This window comes from Rhipicephalus microplus, chromosome 5 (genome assembly GCF_043290135.1).
Source record: "Rhipicephalus microplus isolate Deutch F79 chromosome 5, USDA_Rmic, whole genome shotgun sequence".
Taxonomy (NCBI): Eukaryota; Metazoa; Arthropoda; class Arachnida; order Ixodida; family Ixodidae; genus Rhipicephalus; species Rhipicephalus microplus.
In genome coordinates, this window is record NC_134704.1 from 1437855 (window position 1) to 1462001 (window position 24147).

General features: G+C 46.7%; 2 protein-coding genes and 1 long non-coding RNA gene across 8 annotated transcripts in view; 1 reads left to right on the forward strand and 2 right to left on the reverse strand.

The window, feature by feature from the left end:
- LOC119174040 (intermembrane lipid transfer protein VPS13A) overlaps window positions 1-24147 on the forward strand; it is a 1344268-nt gene that overhangs the window by 606405 nt on the left and 713716 nt on the right. For all 6 annotated transcript variants that reach the window (XM_075894208.1, XM_075894209.1, XM_075894213.1 and 3 more), the window contains 2 exons: window positions 5636-5730; window positions 20966-21092. In XM_075894208.1, coding sequence (XP_075750323.1) covers window positions 5636-5730; window positions 20966-21092 — 222 coding nt within the window. The remainder of the gene's footprint in view (window positions 1-5635; window positions 5731-20965; window positions 21093-24147) is intronic.
- LOC142817156 (uncharacterized) overlaps window positions 15609-24147 on the reverse strand; it is a 63979-nt gene continuing 55440 nt past the window's right edge. Inside the window, exon 2 of the long non-coding RNA XR_012895114.1 lies at window positions 15609-16453. This is a non-coding gene — a long non-coding RNA (uncharacterized LOC142817156). The remainder of the gene's footprint in view (window positions 16454-24147) is intronic.
- On the reverse strand, window positions 16460-20957 carry LOC142817155 (uncharacterized). The gene is made up of 2 exons (XM_075894219.1): window positions 17004-20957; window positions 16460-16935 (listed from the first exon to the last, which is right to left on the reverse strand). The coding sequence occupies exon 1, from the start codon at window positions 19480-19482 to the stop codon at window positions 18595-18597; it is 888 nt and encodes a 295-aa protein (XP_075750334.1). The 5' UTR covers window positions 19483-20957; the 3' UTR covers window positions 16460-16935; window positions 17004-18594.

Genomic DNA, 24147 nt, shown 5'->3' on the forward strand with positions numbered 1-24147 from the left:
TTGAACTTCATGACCTGATTTGAAATGGTAAGCCTAAAAAAAATAAGGTGGTGAAGCATAACTGCTCAACATTTGCTGATTTTTGTTTAGTAAAAAAACAGCTCCAAGTCACACAAGCACACACGGAGCCAGAAGAAGGCCAGAAGTAGAAAGATTACATGAATACATGTACTACCCATCATTCCCATGCTTGCTGAAGGGACGTTCATTGCAGCTCCTATAGGCACTAGCGCCAGAGTTCCCTATAGTGTATATTAGGAAACTCTATGGTGGATGGTACCCATCTCCGCTGATCCCGTGCTTGCATCTCTGTACCAAGGAGACCTCAGAGTGACCAAGAGGTCATTCAGTATTAAATGTACCTCAGCGTCTGCAAGGGCCCGCTTCTCAAGGTGTCTGGCATCGTTGTGCCGCTTGCTTGAGCCCTTTCATGACAGGCACCAAGGCATCAAACGTAAAGATTTAGCTGCGGAGTCAGTTTAATGGCCGGGCATCAACAACCAGATAGAAACACTGGTGTTCATAACTGCTCCACTTGCAGCGAAACCAGAGTGCAACTTTCTATGCCCATGCTTCCGTCACCCATTCCAACTCTGCCCTGAGAAGAGGTCAGCATCAACCTTCTTCATCTTAAAGGCCAAGACTACATCCTCCTGGGGAATCACTGCTCGTGTTTCCCAAAAGTTATCAGCCTACATTCGACCGCAGGATGTGCAGTCATCAACGCTATCAGTATTTTCATCCTCTTGCCGCCTTACCAGACGTGCCACATTACATAATTTCAATCTTCCGCCTACTAACAATGTTTATGGCAAACGATTGCTACAATTTGCTGGAGTAAAGGTCTGGAATGATATACCATACCAAATAAAAGAAAGCACAAGTTTTGCCTGTGCTCTTAAAAAATACTTTCTGCAGAAAAATGAACAGGTACACTAACACAAACCTCGTTGTAATCTCCACTTCGTTATGTATAGATTATATGTCTAACAAAATCATACTTGACATGGTATACGTACCTTTATGTATTTGATGTATTGTATACATGCAATCCGTTGTTTGCATGGAACAATGCTGCAAGATACTGCAAATGACTTATCACAAATATGTTTCCTTCTTATACTTTGTTTTGATTTTTTTCTTGTATAATTGAAGTGTACGTATAAAATATCTGCTTTGTTAACACAATCTGTTCCTTTAAATGCATATTTATTTAGACCCCCTACTAGCCAGTGGCTATGGGTCTAACCAGTGTTGTGTATTTTCATGTAATAAGAGAACTTGAAATAAAATGAAATGAAATGAATGAATGAAAAGTGTTTTTGTACATCATGACATTCCTAAACTGGTGCACAGCAACAACAGTCTTCAGTTCGCAGCGAAATACTTTTTTACCCTTTCAGAGTCCTATCACTTCTGCCTTGTCACCAGCGTTTTGATTGATTGATATGTGGGGTTTAACGTTCAAAAACCACTATATGATTATGAGAGACGCCGTAGTGGAGGGCTCCAAAACTTTCGACCACCTGGGGTTTTTTCACGTGCACCCAAATCTGAGCACACAGACCTATAACATTTCCACCTCCATGGAAAAGGCAGCCGCCAGTCACCAGCACTTCCAACAGTTTAATGGGGAGATGGAATGCATGGGGAGGACTGTCAAAGACCTACTGTAGATGATTTCTATCAGGCACCTCTGACACACTGGGACAGCCTTGGCATCCCGGTCGGCTGGTTATGGACCTACAGACCGAGCTACTATCGCACCTGCTGGCGCTAGCCCGGCTTCCTTCGGCATCATTCATTCGGGACCAAGACAACCAGAGGCACGAAGACATCAACCGAGGATACTCGGTTCACACCTTAAGGGCTCTACATGCCGAAGGGCAGGTGTGGGTACAACATGTCAACTTCAGTGTGACAGTCTTGAGGTGAGCTCAACGGCCGCACTCTTGCGGGGTGGAGAAAGACGTACTTAAGCGCAACCTGATTCACCCGGGCCCTATAATGGGACGTTCTGGGTAACACGCTGCCATCCCACCTGGAACCTGTGTGGAGCCCAGCCCAAGATGACCACAGCAATGCCTAAAGCTGACCAAGCAGCCCCAGACCAGCGTACCATGCCACTTCAGAAAAGCTGCTACACCAGAGGAATTTCAGGGTTCTGCTCCTACGCCACATGTCTCGCAGTTCAGCAGAAGTATGCGGAGGCATGAAGTACCTAAACTGTAAACGTCTTTTTCCTTCAGACCAAGAGTTCTGGTGCATGTGTTTCGTTCCAGTTTACTGTGGGAAGGATGAAGCATATTTCAGTGCCACTAGATGGCTGTACTGTTCAAATATAATGTTAGAATATAAGGGTTGCCAATAAAACATGATGTCACTTTTCCACTCGAAGACTCGACTGTTTTGTCACTCACTCACCCGATGCGCTCAACACGGTATAGCTGACACTCAGCAAATGAAAATCTTCTCAAGGGATAGTGAACCAAACTTTTGCTGCCGAGATTTTCATCTAGATTGAAAGATTGAGTGCTGAAATATCTAGATGCAACATTGTTTTCAGTATAAAAGAAGCAGACAATGATGAATTTTATGCGATTTTCAGAAATTTTTATGTCTAATAGCTACTCCCTTGACTAGAGGAGGTGAGGTTTAACATTATCAGAGACTGGCGTGCCAACAAGCCAGTCATCTCTCGCGACTCGCCACCCTCTCACCTTCCACTAGAGTTTACAGAACCACTACGAATGGCACTAGATGGTGTTTGAAGCCCCTAACAAGTAACACACATCGCAGTGCCTTTGTGGAAAACGGACATCGAAATTTAAAAAAAAAGGTGGAAAAAAAGACGTAATAAAGCAGGAAAACGGCCACCCTGCATCCACTGTGGTGACTTTGACGACTTGGCTCGCTCAGGTGTCTTACCACTGCGCACTGGTAGTCCTACAAAAATATACCCAACTGTTTAAAACATGTGTTATATTCTTTGGTTATTAGAACAATTGCTTTGTCAAAGTAGAATATTTATGTTTCTGTCATTTTTTCAATTTTTGTTCAGTATTCCTTTTAGGGAAACTGCTTCTTAAAGGGAACAAGAGCTTCTAATACGACTGCTTTTATATTTAAATTCTGCGCTGCTGTTAATCTCGGTGAACTGAACTCTTTGTCCCGTGAGGTGTCTACTGACAAGAGCCTGCTGTGTCTGGGCTTGTTGGGTAGGGGGAGGAAGGAAGAAACCCTGCACTTGTGGTGAGCTCGATGTCGGGGAAAATTGACTTAGCAGCAAAAGTTGTGATTGGGCTTGTTGGCGAAATGGAAGAAGCACCAACTATACAAAAAAAAGGATGGGGTGACTGCTGTACTTGTGGTGAGCAGAACAAGGCCAGGCAGTTTGATGGAGAACCATTACTACAATACTGGTCGCCTAGTTGATTACATAGAAAGAAGAAAGGATAACTGCTGAGCTAAGAGTCAAAGGAACGTGAGGATAGGGTGCATAAGAAAGAGAGCACGGATCGTATTTATCCCGCTCAGGTAGCCAATTTTGTGTGGGTCATGTGCAGAGGCATGCATGTGAGAATAGAGCACAGTCCAATGCAGTTTTCTACAGCTTCTTTTACTGATATTGCAAGTTCAAAGTTATCAGTTGACACCAATATTTTTTATTGTTCCGAATTGCACAAACCTACCATCTTCTTTTTGTTACCTTTAAGGAAGGGGAGGAAGCAAACAGAAAGGGAGAAGGCAGAGAGGTCAGCCAGAAAGACTTCTGGTCCCTAGACTGGGGGATTATGGAAGGGGAATAGAAAGATGAGAATGAAGGGAAAAGAAAGAAAAGAAAAAGGGGAGACAATAAATTCACTGCAGCACGTTGACTCCATTGCAAATCAAAGGCGTTCTCACTAACTCGTCCTCCTCAAAAAGCACATGAGGGCTTTTACTGCCTTGTAGGCTGTTGAGATACGAGGACGGTGCTCTAATAGCACCTGAACAAAAAGTGGCCGATCATCCAGCCGCGGCAGTGCATTGGCAAAAAGTTGGCTCTCTGAGGCAAATTGAGAACCGGGACACAGCAGGTATTCAATATTTACCCAGGTGCCGCAAACATTGACTCTGGAGACACGAAACCACAGAAAATGCTCATGGCTCCACTGTGATGTTCTAGTGGTCAAGATACCTAACTGCTGACGCGCAGGTCGCGGGATCAAGTCCCAGCTGCGGCGGCTGCATTTTTAATGGAGGCGAAAATGTTGCAGGTCCGTGTGCTCAGATTTGGCTGCACGTTAAAGAACCCCAGGTGGTCGAAATTTTCTAAGCATTCTATTATGGCGTCTCTCATAATTATATGGTGGTTTTGGGACGTAAAACACCACATATTATTTTGTTAGAAAATGCCCAACGCCCAAGTGCTGTTGCTTTTTTAGCATGTACATTTCTTAATTATACCCCGAGATCCGTTTTCATGGCAATCTCGTGTTTTAATGATTTTGGCAAAACACTTGTAGCCACATTTTTTTTGAAGAATATTTTTTTAATGAAGTGCATTACATGTCAGGTGGCTGAACTATGAAGAGGTGTCTTCTTTTTACTGCTTTCGAAAGAGCTCTTATAGTGCAGTGCTTAATAAATGCGTTCAAATAATGAGGCCCAAACTGCTGAGTGATATCAGGAAGAATGAAATTGTTCAGTTTGTGAAAGGGTGTAAGAAAGGGTTTGTTGGTGGTGATACATGGTTCATGGTTCAACTTTTGGCACGCCAAAAAGGACCACAGCATGTTTTTCCATAGCTTATCGTCCTGTCATCACTTTCTTTGACCGTGTCTTTTTTTGTGCGCCACAGGTCACACCAATTTATGAAGCCACTGAGTATGAAGGGCTCTGGTGGAGAAGCCTAGCTCCGGCTCCAGCTGCATGTAGTCGCACTGTACACGATTAATGTCCCCTTCCGCCAATCAGTACAGCTATGACCAGTTCGGGCAAATTAGGCAACAGGTAGACCAACAAAAAACCTTATACAGTATTCCAATTCAACACTCAAGCAAGCAACATAAACAAACACAAGGTTCCGCGAATGCGGCATTGCCGATTTTGGAATCACTATGAAGAATCCATAGGAGACAATCCGTGGTTGCACTCTCCTGTGGATCCTCTGTATGAGACATTCATCAGGGCACGCCCCTCACCCCAAAGAGCCTCCCTACTGTTTTTGTGCGCCGGCTTGGCCTCTCTGCTGCACCAACGCTGCTGGCGCTTCCAAGCCTATTGTAACTCACATGAACACACAGCACCACCTCTTGCTCGATGGCTACTACCCCTAACTGCAACTAATGCACACGTGCCATGAAGCACAGATCACATTACAGGCAGTGTCAGCACCCCCAAGTGATAAAAATGATGTAGCCACACCGAGCTCCTTTGTTTGAACTTCTTTGCAATGCTACTTGTGCTTAAAATGTGTCATTTCATGATATAAAGCACATGCTACATAATCAGAATTGCAGTAAAGAGGGTGTGATAATTAAGAATTGCATATAGTCGTTTCCGTGTTTCTTATTGGCAGTATCTAGTATTAAAGTGAGTTTGATAATTGTATTCTGTGTGTTTTAAAGGGATTTTCTGTACCTACCCACAGGATGCCAGTGAGCGGTTTGTGGTGTCTCGGAAAGTGTGGGGACAGGCACCAACGTTCAGCTCTGACAGCTCAGCTGGCCCCGCCTTCGGTGTCAGGTCAGTACCTTCCACTGCTATTGATTGGCTTTGCACAAAGGCACACTCAAGTAGCAGTGCTGTTAGGCATCTTGTAGGGGTCTGTGAGTACACCGTGCAGCTTGGCAGGGATGGTATTCAGAAATCCAGCCAGTGTGATACAATTCTCCATTTTTGTGCCGAGCTGCATCAAAACCATGAAATTTGCCGAAATTCTATCACCTGTGTCAAAATTCTCTACCAGCCTCAAAATTTTGTCTGTTGCGCTAATTTCAGAAAGAAATGAAGGCCACATTGGTCACCTGTAGTTTCCATTCTCAATCAATCCAAACTCACTGACCGTTACCCTAAACTACGGCAGGACACTCGGGAAACCCGATCGACCAGATAAAGTAGTGCCATGCGCCGGTTGGTCTGCTGACTGCAACTATGACCAACTTGAAGACAAAAATGCGTTGCCGTAGCAGAAAATATGAATTATCTAGTCAGCAAACACGGTTATGGCATCTTATGAACTGAAGCTGGAAGCCAATGCTGTTGTTACCGCACATGAATAAGCTCCACAAGCTGCACACACCGGCTTTACCGGCGACTACGTTAGTTTCCATAGCAATGGCACATGTGATAGATATGCTGTGCCGCGCTGCCACGGTGGTCTAGTGGCTAAAGTACATGGCTGCTGACCCGCAGGTCACGGGATCAAATCCCGGCTGCGGCTGCTTGTCACAAGTAAAGGAGAGGCACCAAACGCGTGCCGAACGCGGCGGCACGATGGCAGTGCATGAGGAAAAAAGAGCCACCCGAGTGCACGCGCACCAGTCACATAGACACCAGAGATTAGTCGAAGAAAGGCTCGTGGCACGCGACCCGAGCCAAAAAGAAAAACTCGAGAGGATGAGCTGGCACTGTGTGTTAGAATGCCGAGCTGCGAAGACGTGAGAAACGAGTGTCGCTACCACAATGGGAGTAGCATGACTGCCCTGTTCTGAGGATGTCAGCACAAAGAGCTTGGGAAGTGGCTGTAAACCTCGGAGATGGTCCCGAGTGAGGCTGCCCGGACCTACCGCATCCTGCCCAGCAGTTCCTGTTGGGCTTGCGGCTTCCCCACATCGCATTAGGAAGGGAGCAGCCCACACCAGTCAGCCAAGTAGATGCGTCAGCGGGGGAGTTCTTGAAGAGAAGGACCTGGCGAGGCCAAAAATTGAGACAAGGACTGAGACACCGGCAATGCAGACAAGTGGATCGTCAAGCGCCGATGACGATGACGACGAGGCAATACCACTTTCTCGTAGCTCTGAAGGTGGCATCAGAATAGTAAGAATGGTCTATTATTGCGAGAGCGCATAAGAGCAGCCACCGAGACGCCATCGATCTTGACTAGGGACAGTTAAGGCTTGAGAAAGAACTTGCTGTAGTATCGTGCGGCGTGTCCGCCGCATGGAGAACACAGGGCTTGAGGTACACATCAGCCGGTAGCCAAGCAGGAACTCCCTTTATGTACACAAGCATGCTTTTATATACATATTGATACAGTATGAGCTGGGCGATGCTTTGTGGACAAAGGTAGAGGAAGAGGAAGTGACTTGGTTCGGCCTATATTCGCCATCTTAGCCGATCGTCGCCTGATCTCCTCTGTCAATAAACATAGTTAAACTCAATCTAACCGTAACAGTTTTATGGTGGAGGTGCGGGGTACCTATCCAAGCAACATGGTTCTGCAACAACCAGAGCTACACCGAAGCCGCCGCATTGCTAGGCTACCTCGTTACCGCTGGTGGTCGAGATGTTTCACGGTCAAGACGGATCCCTGAACCCCACAGCTGATGGCACTCCACCACCAGTTCCAGCGACACCTTTACTACCGACCTCAGCCGCGGCTGGTCTTTGGCAGCGTCAGCATCTGATAGAGCCCCGTCCTTTCGGGGGCAAATCTGGTGAGGACGTGGACGAGTGGCTCAAACATTACAAGCGGGTGAGCGATTACTACTCTTGGGACGCGGCAACTAAGTTGACTAACGGGGTGTTCTTCTTGAGGGACACGGCGCTCGCATGGTATGAGAACCATGAGGACACCCTCACAACGTGAGAACGCTTCGTGTCCGAAATAAAGGAGTTTTTACCTCCGCTGGTTACGATGGACAAAAACCGGATATGTGTGTCAATAGACGGACGGTTTGTGCGCAACAGCTTTAGTGGATACTGGTGCCACAGTTTCTGTTATGAGCAGTTCGTTTAAAGAGAGCTTACGCCGCAAAGTTATGTTTGCCTATCAGGATTCTGGTAGATTTCGTGGCGTGGGCGGGGACATACTGCAACCCATAGGAGTATGTGCCGTCAACATGTTGTTGGCAGGAAAGGCATTCCCAACTGAGTTCCTGATTCTGAAACGGTGTACACATGATGTTATTCTCGGCATTGACTTCCTCCAAGAGTGTTTCACTTTCACTTTCACTTTATTTCCTTAAAGACCCCACAGGGGGGTGTTACATAAGGGGTGGGTTGTACAACAAAGATACAAAAGCCACAGGTTAACATTGCAGATGCATTGACACACTTTGAATAAAACGTGATGGACAGGGAATTGAAACAACATCGTGGGGAAGGTCATTCCATTCTTTGGCGGCACGGCAGAGAAATGATGCAGAAAATGTTGAGGTGCCAGATCGGGGTCGGAAGACTTGAAGCGGATGGCCAGTGCGGGGAGAAATGCGTGCGGCGGGAGCGATGTAAGGTGGTTGGTGGAGTGAGCTGTGATACAACTTGTGGTACAGTGACAACGTAGCAATTCTGCGGCGAAGGGAAAGACTTATTAAACCGGATTCATTTTTAAGGGATGAAACACTGACATCGTAAGAATAAGAAGAATGAATGAAGCGAGCGGCACGATTTTGAACTGCTTCGATAGCGTTGATCAGATAAACTTGGTGAGGGCTCCAGATGGGTGATGCGTATTCAAGTTTGGACCGGATCAGCGACTGATAGGCCACAAGACGAACGTGATACGGTGAGTGTCGTAGGTGACGTTTTAGGAATCCTAATGATCGGTTGGCTGATGAAATCATGTTAGTGATATGCGTTCGCCAGGAAAGATCAGGGGTTAATGTTACACCAAGATACTTATAGGATACGGCTGTTTCGACTGGCATGTTAGCAATTTCATAGGAAAATTGGAGTGGGTTTTTGCGGCGGTGGAAGGAAACTAATTTGCATTTGTTAGGATTAAGGGTCATAAGCCAATGGTCACACCAGTTTAATACTTCATTAAGGTCATTCTGTAGTGCTGCTTGATCAAAAGTGTTGGTTATTTTGCGGTAGATGACACAATCATCTGCAAACATACGAAAGTTGCAGGATAAATTGTAAGGTAAGTCGTTAATGTAGATTAGGAACAAAAGCGGGCCAAGGACAGATCCCTGTGGCACTCCAGACCTAACAGGAAGCGAGTTAGATTTGACGTTGTTAACGAAAACAAACTGAGAGCGGTTAGTCAGAAATTGAGCACTCCAATTAAGAAGTTCAGCTGGTAGATTTATTTGAGAAAGTTTTTTTAGTAGGCGCTGGTGTGGAACTTTGTCGAAAGCTTTAGTGAATTCAAGAAAAATAGCATCAGTTTGGAGGTTACCATCGAGGTTAGCATGCAGGTCGTGGAGGAAAAGGGCTAGTTGGGTTTCGCATGAGCGGCCTTTTCGAAATCCGTGTTGAGAGGAATGAAAGAAATTGTTAGAATCAAGAAAATGCATGATATGAGTGTATATGACATGTTCCATGAGTTTGCAACATACACTGGTTAATGATATGGGGCGATAATTTAACGGGCAGTCTCTTTTACCTGTCTTGTGAACCAGAATGACCTTCCCACACTTCCAGTCGAGAGGCAGAATACCTGAGGAAAGTGACTGGGAAAACAGCAAAAACAAAAACTCGGCTGATATGTGCTTTGTGTTCTTTAACAGCTTGGATGTAATTTCGTCGGTACCCGCCGAGGATGACAGTTTCATTTTTTCTATTAAAGACAGGATACCATTGAAACCTATGTTAAAGGGTGGCATTTCAGGCAGATTAGCAGAGACTAATTCTGTTTCAACGGGGTCAGATTCATTCGTAAACACAGACGAAAAGGCGGCATTGAATATATTGGCACATTCCGAACAACTTAATTCTTGACCAGTATCATTAGTAAGGGTGATGGGGGGCGTGTTGGGAGGGTTTATTATTTGCCAGAAACGCTTCAGTGAATCAGCAAGATTTTTCGGAAGTTCCGTATGAAAAAATGAGTACTTGGCGTTGCGCACTTCACTTGAATATGCTTTCTCGGCAACCTTGTATTTTTCCCATGCAGAATCAGTGTTTTTATTCTTCGCAGCCCGAAAGAGGCGTTTCTTCTTATTTTCAAGCCTTTTTAATGTTTTAGTTAACCAAGGTTTTTGGCGGGTGGGACGAAAGCTTATTTTAGGGATAAATTGGTCAGCTAGCTGGTTTAACTTGTTTTTGAATATTAACCAGTTATCGTTAATGGGTCGCTCCCAGAAGCCATCACGGAACGTCGGAAGAAAAACTTCAAGTTCTCGGGTGATGGCCGCGTAGTTACCCTTGTCATATAACCTAATAGTTTTAGTGCAGGCTTGGCGCATTTGAGGAACGAAGGTAAAATTAGCGTGAATGACCTTATGGTCACTTATTTCATCAAGATATGTTATAGAAGAAAGGCTCTCAGGATCAGTTGTTAAGATTAGGTCAAGAATGTTAGCAGTATCTTGAGAAACACGTGTAGGTTGTGTTATCAACTGAGTGAGATTAAAGTTGAGGCAAACATCAAGGAAATCGTTGGCCTCCTTAGCATTGGGTGCTGATGAAGTTAGATTACACCAATCAATGTTAGGAAAATTGAAGTCCCCCAGGAGGAGGACGTGAGCATTTGGGTATTTGGTCGTAAGTTCGGCTAAAATACCATTAAGCTGGCGCGCAAAATCCGGGCTACTTTTGGGAGGCCTATAACAAACACCTAATAGTACGGAATGTGGTACGGAACGAAAAAGCAACCACAATATTTCTAGGTCGGAATCAATGTTTATAAGGGAGCATGAAAGTTGTTCGTTAGTAGCAATCAGGACGCCGCCGCCCCGGGTGCCGGGACGATCTTTTCGAAAAAGATTAAAGTGAGGCAAGTCGGTCAAAATTTCGCTGTCGGTGACGTCAGAGGTCAACCACGTTTCAGTTAGTATAAGTAGGCTGCTGTTAGATGAAGATACAAGGTCGGACACGTGGTCGCGTTTGGAAAGATAGCTACGTATGTTGGTGAAAATGACCGAAAAAGAAAGATTGGCTTTGTGACCAAAGACGGGACAATTAGAAGAGCTGGGGCGTGAAGCCAACTGCTACGAGCTTTCTTCTACATTTTCAGTTGCCTCGTTAAATACGTACCGTTTGGAGCCCATAAAAAGGGTCTTATACCGTAAAAGGAAGGGACCTGATTTTACTTTAGCAAAAGCCAGTAGGTGCTTCCGTGCGTTCCGGACCCGATGCGAGAAATCCTCCCCGATGCTAAAATCTGTATGTTTAAGCTGGGGGCCCTTAGCAAGGACGGCTTCCTTGGTTTTGAAGGATGTAAACTGCACTATATTAGGCCGACACCGGCCTTGCGAGTGGCGGCCAAGACGGTGGGCACGCTCGACATCCTTGGATTCGACAGTTATTTTTAGGTGGTCCCTACAAAACCCAGTAATACGCTCCTCAGACTGCGCATACGTTTCGGATGGCTTGTCGTCCGCTAGGCCGTAAAACAACAAGTTGTTTCGTCTGGAACGATTCTCCGCGTCGTCCAGTCGAGCCTCCAGTACAGAGACCTGAGTAGCTGTCTGGGAGGTGGCGGTGGCCATGGCGTCAAGATCGGATCGGAGTGTATCGACACTACTGTAGTGGGATTCTAGACTGTCGATTCTCTTGCCAAGTTCAGAAATGGCTTTATCAGTGGTAGAGAGCTGGCTTTTTAGGATTTGTACGTCGCTAATGAGCTGGGATTGACCGGAAGACAAGCTTTTTAGTTCAGTCATTATTTGCTCAAGGGTGGTCGGACCAGGGTTAGTTTCAATATCTCCACCCAACAGTAACAACAGTGTGGCGCTTTCGTCGACTGCGGTACGGGTGAAGTTTCTGTTAGCGGTGGCTATGCCCTTTCCGCCCTAGTTGAGCAGCAGCTGCCTCTGGAAAACTTACTGATTGTTTCCAAAGAGCTGACATTACCACCATGGTCTATGAGTTCAGTAGCCATATCTACTCCAATAGCTGCAGTATCAGTCTTTAATGCCGTCGTTCAACCTCTCATGGTTGAACGACAGCATGAAAGAAAGATGTAATAGTGCCTCATTCGATTATTTCAATTACTAATGGCTGCGCCTTTTTGTGGGCACTTAATTATTCATCTGCACCGATTATCCTTCCTCGAGAAACGAAGCTCGCACTGTTCCTTGGGTTCATGAAAAATTTTATTGTCGCCATCAACGACGAGAAAAGTGAGAAACCCGTGGGCACCTATAAATGGAGTACCTTCCACGAGCCCCACTTTTTGAGCATAGTAAGCAAGACCCTACGGTCACATGAACAACAATTGGTCCAACTATTACAACAACATGGGTCAGTGTTTGACTTCGGCGAAAAGAGTAAGCGACTGTCTGTACCATGCTCTCGACCACAACATACCATTGACACTGGCCTTGCCCATCCGGTTCAGCAAAAGCCTTACAGGGTGTCGTCATCCAAGCAGAAAGTTATAGCTGAACAAGTTCAGGACATGTTTCAGAAGGGCGTCATTGAAGAGTCGTGCAGCCCGTGGGTAGCACCTGTGATTTTGGTTCGCAAGAAAGACGGTTCCTGGAGGTTTTGCGTTGATTATAGACGATTGAATGCCTTGACTAAAAAGGATGTATACCCGCTGCCTCAAATCGACGACGTAATTGACTGTCTAAATTCTGCTTCATACTTTTCTTCACTTGATCTACGATCAGGGTATTGGCAGATCCCGATGCATCCTGCTGACAGGGAGAAAACGGCATTTGTAACACCGGATGGACTATATCAGTTCAATGTGATGCCATTTGGGCTATGCAATGCCCCCGCAACTTTTGAAAGAATTATGGACTCGATTCTTCGCGGACTGAAATGGGAGATTTGTTTGTGCTATCTGGACGGCGTTTTAATTTTTGGCTGCACATTTGAAGAACATAACGTTCATTTGAGCCTCGTTCTGGCCTGTGTGGGAAAGGCTGGCTTGGTCCTGAACTCCAAGAAGTGTTGGTTTGGTGAACGGCAGACCTTGATCCTTGGCCTTTTGGTAGACAAAAATGGGGCCAGGCCTGACCCCCGGAAAATTGAAGCGGTCAGCGCCTTTAAGCCACCCACGTCTGTAAAAGAACTTCACAGCTTTCTCGGGTTATGTTCTTATTTTCGACGCTTTGTGCCTACATTTGCAGACATCAGGTACCCATTGATCAGCCTCTTGCAAAAAGACAGTGGATTCGAATGGACATCTGAATGTGACGCTGCATTCTGTCAACTCAAATTTCTGCTGACATCAGAGCCAATTCTTCGTCATTTTGACCCATCTGCTCCTACAGAAGTACACAGCGACGCAAGCGGTATTGGCATCGGAGGCGTTCTTTTTCAGCGTGATAATGACAGAGAGCATGTCGTTGCCTATACAAGTCGTTCCCTCAGCAAGGCTGAAAAAAATTACACTGTGACCGAACAAGAATGCTTGGCAGCCGTATTTGCTATTCAAAAGTTTCGTTGTTACTTGTATGGGCTGTTACGATTGTAACAGACCATCATTCCCTATGCTGGCTTGTTACTCTGCGAGACCCTTCTGGATGCCTTCCACGCTAGGCTCTACGACTTCAGGAGTTTGACTTGAACATTGCATACAAAAGTGGATGGCGTCATACCGACGCCGATTGTCTTTCTCGCCTTCCATTGTCTACGACTGACGACAATACAGACACGTTTGACATCTGCTTTGCAACTGTTTCACGCGCATTTCCTGATGTTACTACGTTCTAGCGGGAACAGCTCAATTACTTGCTTTAGACTCTTTATTCACCACTGTCAGAAGCCCCAAGGGTAGTGGTGGCTTTTGTCTTCGCGATGGACTGTTGTACAATGTCAATTTCTCGGCAAATGGTGCGCACTATTTGCTAGTGGTTCCCCAAAGCCTGCGGTACGACGTCCTCCATTTCATGCATGATGACCCGACGTCTGGCCATCTTGGATTCATCCGCACTTTGCACCGAACTCAAGAGCGCTTCTACTGGCCTAAAATGTGACAATGTACAAAGCAATACGTCTCCAGTTGCGACAAATGCCAGCGCCACAAACGTCCTTCTAGCAGTTCGCATGGCCTCCTTCACCCTATAACGCTGCCCACAACACCTTTCGAACAAGTTGGTATCGACCTGCTAGGACCGTTTCCGCGGTCTTGCAACAACCGCTGGATCATAGTCTGCATCGATCACCTTACCAGATATGCGGAAACTGCTGCGATACCATCTTCCACAGCGGATTCTGTCGCCTCTTTCCTGTTACGATCCATCGTTCTTCGCCATGGTCCACCTCGTGTCATCATCAGTGATCGCGGTCGCCAGTTCGTCGCCGACACTGTAGAGGAATTGCTTCGTCTCTGCACTTCGCAGTTTTGCCATTCAACGCCATATCATCCCCAGGTGAATGGCCTTGTGGAGCGCACAAACCGAACACTTACTAATATGCTGGCTATGTATGTATCCTCAAATCACAGGAACTGGGATGACATTTTGCCATTCATCACCTATGCTTATAATACAGCGAAGCACGAAACCACGGACTTCACTCCGTTCTACCTACTCTACGCTCGACAATCACGCAGCTACCTGGATACAATACTTTCATTCGAGCTCCATACAGACAATTCAGTTGCTCAAACACTGTGCCGAGCTGAAGAAGCCCGCCAAATTGCCCGTCATCGCACGCCAGCATCGCAAGATCGCTCCAAGCAGAGGTATGATCAACGCCACGACACTGTTTCATTCGAAAAAGGAGACCTCGTGTGGTTGTGAACCCCTCAGCGGAAACGTGGCTTATGTCAGAAATTTTTAGCACACTATATCGGTCTATTCATTATCGTAAATCTCCTAAGTGACTTGACCTACGTGATGGCACGCTTGACGTCAGCTGGTTGTCGGTCTAGCCAAACACAGTTGGCGCATGTAGCTCGTCTCAAGCAGTTCCATCCGCCACTATGCCCATGATTCGCTTCGCCCAGCGGGCTTCGTCTGTGAACCGGGAATGATACGGTATGAGCGGGCGATGCTTTGTGGACAAAGGTACAGGAAGAGGAAGTGACTTGGTTCGGCCTATGTTCGTCATCTTAGCCGATCGTCGCCTGACTTCCCCTGTAAATAAACATAGTTAAACCCAATCTAACTGTAACAATATGTACAACGCCCTCTGGGGGCCAGAAAACCGGTTTCGAAACCGTAACCGTAACCGTGACACCATATCATCCCCCCCTTCAAATGAAGATGATGTGGAGTCCTTCACGCAACCAATGGACCCTGAAGGAACAGAAGGAGAAGGAACAACAACATCAAATCATCTTCTCCTTTAATAGAAAGCATGGGTGGTTAACACGTAACACAAGCACACACTGCACGTAGCACAATGAAGAATACGAATGTACAGCAAGCACACTATTAAACTAAGCAAGCCACATGAAAACAAAGTACAGTGCAAAATATATCGCCCATCATCCCCTCCTCCAAAAAAGGATGTCTGCATAGTCACTGCAATTTTCAAGTGTAGGGTGTGGGGTCTTGAATTGGCGAGCGAGCACCGCGCCATGCTCTTGGAGTGAACGGACACAGCAGACGCGGTCGGTACAAACCAAACAACATACATTTATTTAACTAATTTACAACGATGATATCGTCCACTGAATCGTTACATCAATCGTAATTATTACGCTAGGACACTCATTACACAATAACACGATAAACACACAACAGGACAAACACACTAACACACCCAAAGCGACGTCGCCAACGCTTGACTCACCACGTGGGCCCACCGCAGGTGGCCCACGGTGCCGTCCACAGCAGACCCGCCGCAAGCGACAACCGTTCGCGGCAGCCGCCACGCGCAGAAGAGGCTGGCTCAACTCTCGCCCACCACCAAGGCTCGCTTCCGTCAGGGGTCACTGCTGGTGCTACCACTCTATCAACAGTGGTACTCAACACGAACACAACGCCATCTGTCGCCCGGCGGTTTCACCCGAAATGCAGCCTTGGGGCGAGACACGTGCGCCACACGGCTCAGACAACTTTACAAGGGGAGTGTCAGCACCCTCACATTCCCCCAACCTTAAATCAAACCATATCCCGACAACAAAATATAGCTACACAAGCTTTACCAAAAAAAATGACATCGCATGACCATAATGTCCTTGCACCATGACACTGCCGCTGGTCGACACTGCTGCACTGTCCGGCTCGACTTCACCTCAGTACCAGCCCCGCAACAGCAACGTTGCCGTCAGCGCAACGAACCGTTGCTAGCGCCGACATGTCTTCCAGTTGTGACCAGCATTCACAAGGGCACCGGACTGCAGGCAGTTGCGCAAGTTCCAGGCATCTCCATCCCCCGACCTCACGACCGCATTCCTGGCCAGCGACGCTGACGATGCGCAGAAGACAGCCGGCCGTGGATGACATCCCTCCCGCTGAATACATCAACAAAAAAAAAAACTCGAAACAATGGAGCAGGGCTTAGGGAAGGAAGCTTCGCGCTTTTGAGCCACGTGGTATGATGGTCAGTACAGCTAGCTAATACATCGGCGGCGGCCGAGACGCCCATCAAAATAAAACAAAAATCACTCTTCCTAACTCGTGCATCACAAGATAAAAAAACTGAGGGAAGCAGAGCGCAATACCTCAACGCCACGATCGACATAGCTGTGCCACGTGTGACAGGCGGCTGGGCAGAGCCTTAGGCCTAATGAGTCGCTCGGCAACAACCGGAATCCACCCAGCACCCATCCTAGGTGCAGAAGAAGCAGCCGAGAGGAGACGTCCACTCTGTGAGGTAGCCCTATCGCTCCCCGCACACAGCAGCTTACCGAGCGATCGGCATCCACCGCCCCGTGCGGTGTCACGACGCCCCGGCGTCGAGCCGCAATACAAGTCAGCAATGACACCCGGCTCCCTAAGCCCAAAGAGACAGGAGAACCTATTTACAGAAAATCGGGCCACTCACGAGGCTTCCGTACTCACTTGCTTCGAGCTTGGCCTGCAAACCATGTGCTCTAGGCCTTGCTCACTCCAGGATGCAGACCGCATGGCTCTCGTCCTAATGCAACAACGTTTTTAAAAAACTAACAATAAAAAACCCACTTGCGAGAAGAAAAAAAATAAAAACTCAACCTGCCAACAAATTAAAACACGTCACAAATACCGTTCTCCTAGCTCTCAACAAAGCACACCACCAACGCTAGCAAAGAAGTCCCCCTAGGCCTATTCTACCCGTGTGCTAACAAAAGCTTGTACCGAACCGCAAGAACTGTTGTCCGATACTTCAAGGTCTCCACGTTGGGTAGCCAGTGTGGGGTCTCGACAAGGCGAGCGCCTCGCCACACTCTTGGAGTGAACGGACACAGCAGACGCGGTCGGTACAAACCAAACAACATGCATTTATTTAACTAACTTACAACGACGATATCGTCTGCCGAATCGTTACATCAATCGTAATTAATATAGGACATCATGACACACTAACACGATAAACACACAACAGGACAAACACACTAACACACCCAAAGCGGCATCGCTTGACTCACCATGTGGGCCCACGCAGGCGGCCCGCGGTGCCATCCACGGCAGACCCACCGCAAGCGACAACCGTTCGCGGCAGCTGCCATGTGCAGAAGAGACTCTTGCCCGCCACCAAGGCTCGCTTCCGCCAGGGGTCGCCGCTGGCGCTACCACTCTACCAACAGTGGTACTCAACGTGAACACAATGCCATCTATCGCCCGGCAGTCGTCACCCGAAATACGGCCTGGGGGCAAGACACGTGCACCACACAGCGCAGACAACTTTACAAGGGGGTGTCAGCACCCTCACAAAGGCGCTGATGTCTGTAGTGGTGCCATTTCAACGACAGGCACTGTTGCCGCCCACAGCAGTCTAGTGGTACAAAAAAGTTTGCCCATGTGCTGTCCTTCCAGTGTACTTTTGGCACAGTAGGGGCTGGAACAAACATAAAACAAAGCTTTGACGGAACATGGCTCGGCGTCACCGACACAGGTGCTGTGCACAAAACAGGAATGGGAATGAACCGGCGCAGATGCGACCAGCGGAAGCACCTTCGCCACATGCTGAATCGGAACTGACTCTGGAATCTCGACTGTCATGCTCGGCAGGTGCAGTGCATCTCCGGAGGACAGCAAACAAACAGTATTCCAGAAATCATCATCAGTCGGAAGAAGTACAGCCAGAGTAGTAGTAGCAGCAGGCAGAATGGGAGTCGCAGGCACAAGCGAAGTATGGACAGATGAGACGGAAGTTGGTAAGGTATGGTCATCAGCAGCGGGCACGACCGGAACAGCGATCCTTGCAGTAGAAGTACCCCCAGTCGAAGCATGTATAGTGCGGGTATGCCCAACTGCAGGCAACACAGCAGGAGCAGGCACATCAAGAGCACGATCAGCTGGGACGCCAATAGGTGCAGCCCCAGTGAGCACACTCTCAGTCTGTGCCGGAATCGTCGTAGCCACTTGTAGGATAGTAACTGTATTGGTCAGCCTCAATGTGCCTTGATGACCGGTCGACTCTGTAGTAGTGCGGCAGACCCGCGCAAAGTGTTCACTATGTCCGCACCACGAACACGTCCGACTCCTGGCAGGGCAAGCAGTGCAGTTGGCCTAATGCCGCGTCAGTCTCCAGTGGTAACAGGCACCCGTACGAGCCGGCGGGGAAGCTGGAGAGGAGGTGTCCACAGCAGCGAAGGTCGAGGAGGTGCACAAAAAAAGAATTTCTGCCGGCGCCATCTTGCACCGAAGCTTGGGGAGGATGGCTGCCATTTGGCCTGGCATCTTGCATCGCTCGGCGAGCTGAACCGCCATCTTGAATTGGACGCGACGACACTGCGTCGACATTTAGTCCCAATAACTGTAGCAATGCCTTCTGTTGGGTCAAGTCCTTGCCCATCTTGAAAAAAGTTCTTTGGAGGTGAGGCGACGCGATGCCAGATACGATCTCGTCGTAAGCGAGAATATCGCTCGCTACGCCGAATTCACAAAGCTTGGCTACTCGGCCCAATTCCTGAATGAATTCTACCGCTGACTGGTCTGAGCCATGACGCAGGGCTTCGAAGTGAGCGCGCAGACACGCTGCGTCCAGGTGAGGGTCAAATATTTCATTAAGCAGTGCAAGGTCTGCGCCGTACACATTCGGTGTCGTCTCCTTAGTTGGTCGGTAGGCTCCCGGCTGCTGCTCATCTTTGGCGCACGCAGGTAGGTGCTGTGTCCCTCGACGCCTAAGGCTTTCAAGAGCAGCGCCTTCTTGTGCTCCGGCATGGTGTCTGTGGCAGCGGTATCGATGTAAACCTGTAATACAGGACACCACTGCCTCCATGGAATAGGTGATATACCGGGGCCCTGAAGAAACGTAGGCGGACGGATAGCCGCGTTCATGCTTGCCGAAGAGATTGGTGAGAAGACAGTTCAGGGAGACACGCACGTCGCTAGGCCTCATGACCGGACTGGCATGGAAAGTGTAGAAAAGTAGAGTTGGATGCAAGAAATACAGTAGTGGTGGGACAGCTTGTACGAGTGCTAAGTCGACAGCACAAGGAAGAAGGCTGGATGCCCACCTTGACGTCTGATACACGTAAACAGAAAATCCTCATCGCCAAAATGTAGTATCGTGTGGCGGACGCGCCACACGAAGAACACAGGGCGCGGCGCTGAAGCGCCGGTTGACACAAGGTACGCAGCAGCCGGTAGCCAAGCAGGAACTCTCTTTAGGTACACAAGCATGCTTTTATATACATATGTACAATGCCCCCTGGGGGCCAGAGAACCGGTTCTAAAACCGGAACTGGAACCGCAACACCACACTTGTTTTGGATGACAGTTAGTTATGATTTTCTTGTATGGCCAATTATTGCGTACATATTTGTTTCTTTTAGTAGTTTCAGTTTACTGTTTGCCATTTTGCTTGATGCGATAAAGTGGGGTTGTTTTCCCACACGCATGTCTCTCCCGCGTCTCTCTCTCAAATCCATCCTTCGCAAGCGCTCCCGAGATAAACATCATGACATGGCTGCCTTTCTGATGGAGGCGAAAATGCTGTAGGCCCGTGTGCTCAAATATAGTTCCACGTTAAAAACCCCAGGTGGTAGAAATTTCCGGAGCCCTCTACAACAGTGTCTCTCATAATCATATGGTGGTTTCGGGACGTTTAACTCCACATATCAATCAATCAGATATGCAGTGCTATCGCTGGGCTAATGAAAATGTGCTGCTGTTACTTTACCCAGTCAAATATGCTTTGCAAGTGAGCTAAGGAGCTGTGCTTTAAACCTAACTCTGTTGGAAAAAAATTGGGGGGGGGGGGACATTGTAGCATTTCGAAAATTTTTTGTCCTTATTCTAACTCGTACAAAATGTCGCTATCGGCTACCTTTGTTGCAGTACAACGGTGGCCTGCAGAAAAGCATATTTGGAAGGGGCTGTTAGCATCAGTCATGTGACACAGTACAGTTTGTTCAATTACTCGTGCGTGCATATGCAGCATAGTTCTAGTATGATTGCTGACATTTAAAAAAGTTACTAACAATCATTTGGAGTGCTGTATAACATTTGTGCAGCCCTAAAAAAATGAAAGAAAACTGTGTGCCAGTTTTTTCTTTTTTTTTTTCCTCCACGCCTAAGGTCGCCAGCTTGGCTGATCCACATTTGAATCATCAGTCTATCCAAGGATTAGACCGGCATGGCAAATGCTAATGTGGACTTTTTCATTGTTTGCTGAGTGTGGTGGTCCAATATACTTCTTTTATTGAAATAGCAGTGCTCATATTCATTCTGCATGATTTAGGGGATGGTAAATAGTTTGTACATATTTTTTTTTTCTAAATGTAAGCCTTATTTTTGATACTGCTTCAGATTTGGTCTTTCATAATAAAGTAACAAATCGTGTTAGAATCCATACTGATGTGTAAGATTTTCTTGTGCAGGAAAGAGGCGTGTATTGATAAGCATGCTGGATGTGCCAAGGCAGCGAGCACGCCTGTTTCACCATTTGAGGAAAAACCCCTCAGCAACTTCTACAGAGAAAGGACAAAGAAGAAGCTTTCCTTGGAGGTAAGCACGCCCATAGCCACTTGTTCAAGCTAGGGAATTACCAACAGAGGTCTGTGCAGTACAGTTTTCAGGGCCACAGAAATTCGCTTCAAATAAAGCCACATCTGTTCACACGAACAAGATGCAAATTTTAAGTGGTCACACTAGACCTAACATTAATATTATATCACACATATATCACAAAAATGTTCAAAATGTATGTTAAAATTTTTTGAATGTGCAACACGGAATTGAATAGTAAGTACCTAACAAACCAGTGCAGGATCATTTAAATCGTAATTCAGGCCATGGTGCTGCAATGCTCCAGTTTACCGTATTTACTCTATTCTACCGCGCCCTCGATTGTAACGCGCACCCGATTTCCACCGTGAAAAAAAAAAAAAACGTAAGACATCGATTGCAACGCGCACCCATTTTTCTCGCTGGCCCGCACGATCACACCACTCAAAAAAACGACTCCTTTCGGGAACGTCTTCCATTTAAATATGAGGTATGGGCAGGCAAGGCTTGTGCCCATCTGACGTGTAACAGAGCATTGCCGTCACTGTAGTTTTACCATGGACCGATGTTAGCACGCGAACTTGCTTCACCCCCTTCTTCTCGACGGTTGTGGTGCCAGGCATGTCGAAGTAAAGAGGCTTCTGATCGGCATTCCTGATTTGCCCAAGCAGGTAGCCGTTGTTGCGCCGCAAGTTTAGGACGAACCTCTGAAAACTGTGAAGCTTTTCATCGTACTCCTCCGCAAAACTTTTCGCATATGCATCTTCCCCTTCGGAGGGAAAAGCCTTTCCTCTTCATAAAGTTAGTTAGCCAGCACCTGCTCACTTTAAACTGGCTCCGCATTAGACCTTTTTCTAAGACTAATTGCATAGCCCGCACTTGGAGCAGTTCTGTCGTCACGGGCCGCTGTGCCGCTTGCTGCTCAAGCACATACTCGCCGAGCAGCTCTTTAATTTGCGGAAACCGACCCTGCTGTGGTCCACTGAAGCCTTTGCGTGAAGCTTTGCTGTCGACAATCTTCTGCTTTTGTTTCCGCCGGTCCCGCACGCACATTTCGGGAACTCCGAACGACCGCGATGCGGCCCGATTTCCGTCCGTTTCTGCACACGCGATGACTTTTCTTTTAAAAGCGGCATTGTGGTGCACTTGAGTTTTTGGAGTCGGCCCTTCCACGCCGTTGATGCTAGTGCACTACTAGATGACGAACTCCTCAGCACACGTACGAAGTGCCGCACATGGGAAACACATAGGCAGAAATGGACGACGCGTCATGCCGACGCACGTAGGGGGCGGCCATTTTGGATTTGCCGATGGCAATAGATTGACCGTAATTTTTTTGTTCGTACTCGATTCTAACGCGCATGCGATTTATGAACTCGCTTAACCGGAAAAAAGGTGCGCGTTAGATTCGAGTAATTACGGTACTGTGCCAAAATACCTTAAAGATGTTTGTTCCTGTTCATCATGTCTGTAGATGCCTTGTGACCCGTAATTTCAGGAAAAGTATGGAAGAGACCCTGTATATGAGGTCAATTCAGTGGTATTTGCATGATATGGGATTGCATATACAACTCACGTGTAAACTCTATACACTAAAGTTTCAAAGAAAACCACCTTCATGGTGTCAGAAGTTCCATCGATAGTCATGTAAAGCCATGTAAGTTGATGATTAAAATAAGAAGTCTTACTTATCTTTGTCACAACGTTGCATTGCTTAAAGTTTTCTTCATCTATTACAAAAAGTGTCCGAACAAATATTTAGTATTTTTATGGGTCGGCAAAAAAAGTTGAGCTGCTCAGGCTCACTCAAGAAATACGTAGTATAGAGAAACTCAGTTAAAAGAACTCTTGCTTATGCCGAAGAACATGGGAATGTTTGAACCACCTTTCAGGAGGGGTATAAAACATTCGTGAGAGGCTACCCCGCACCTCCACCAATTCTCACGTCAATCCAGGGGTGTAGAGAAGGTTTATGAAGTCTGAGCAACAGGGCTTTTACCAAGCAAGCCGCTTAGGCTTGCTCGCCAGAGCGTGGTCACGTTGGCACTTCTTTATTTATTAGTCTGAGCCTTCGCCTCGGCATACCATTCACTACTTCAAGCAGGTGGCAATATCATAATTAGTGAGTCTCTACACATCTCTGATCTACTGTTGCATAGCCTTCGTAGGACTCCTAGCACCCATACTCTTTTCTTGGCTATGTATTCAATGTGAGTATTCCACAGGAGGTTGTTATCGTAAATTGCTCCCAAATATTTTATCCTTTCCACTTGTGGTATATTCTGCAGGTTGCAAATTAGTCTGATAGTAACTGGGTTATCCAACGGGAAAACTATAATTGGACTTTTTTTTAACATTGAGACATAAATGAATAGCCGTTAATCAACTTTCACTGGCACACAAATACGATTGTAAGCGAGTATACAATGACTGTATATCAGTATCTGAAGCAAAAAAGGCTACGTCATCTGCATATACATATGTGTATACTCCATCATGGCTGGAAATTTCACTTTGTAATGTATTAAAAAGAAGAGGCGAAGTAACTGCTCGCTGAGGAACTCCTCATGAAAGTGAATGCCTATTTGGGGAATGACCTTTTAGTGAGCAATAGAATATCTTTCCATTTAAAAACTCACTAAACCACATAGGTAGTTAGAAATGTCATGATGTTTAATTGATTCAATAATATTTTTTTATGTTCTGCACTATCGTAGGCTTTTGAGATATTCAATGTTACCAGGGCTGCTATTTGTCTGTTACGGCACGATAATTTGATTCCGCTCTCTAATTCATATGGGCGTGCCAAATAGAGCATCCAGGTCTAAAACCGATTTAGAAGGGGCTCAAGATTTTTTGTTGTCTACTAATTTAATGAGATGAGTATAAATAATTCTTTCTATTAATTTAACCAGATTAGAAGTTAACACAATGAATCTAATATTATCCAGGGTGTATCCTACGTAGTTGTTTTTAAGAACTGGCAATATTTTAGCAGTTTTCTAACCAAAAGGAATACATGAGCATTTTATAGAATGGTTAACTATAGTTGATA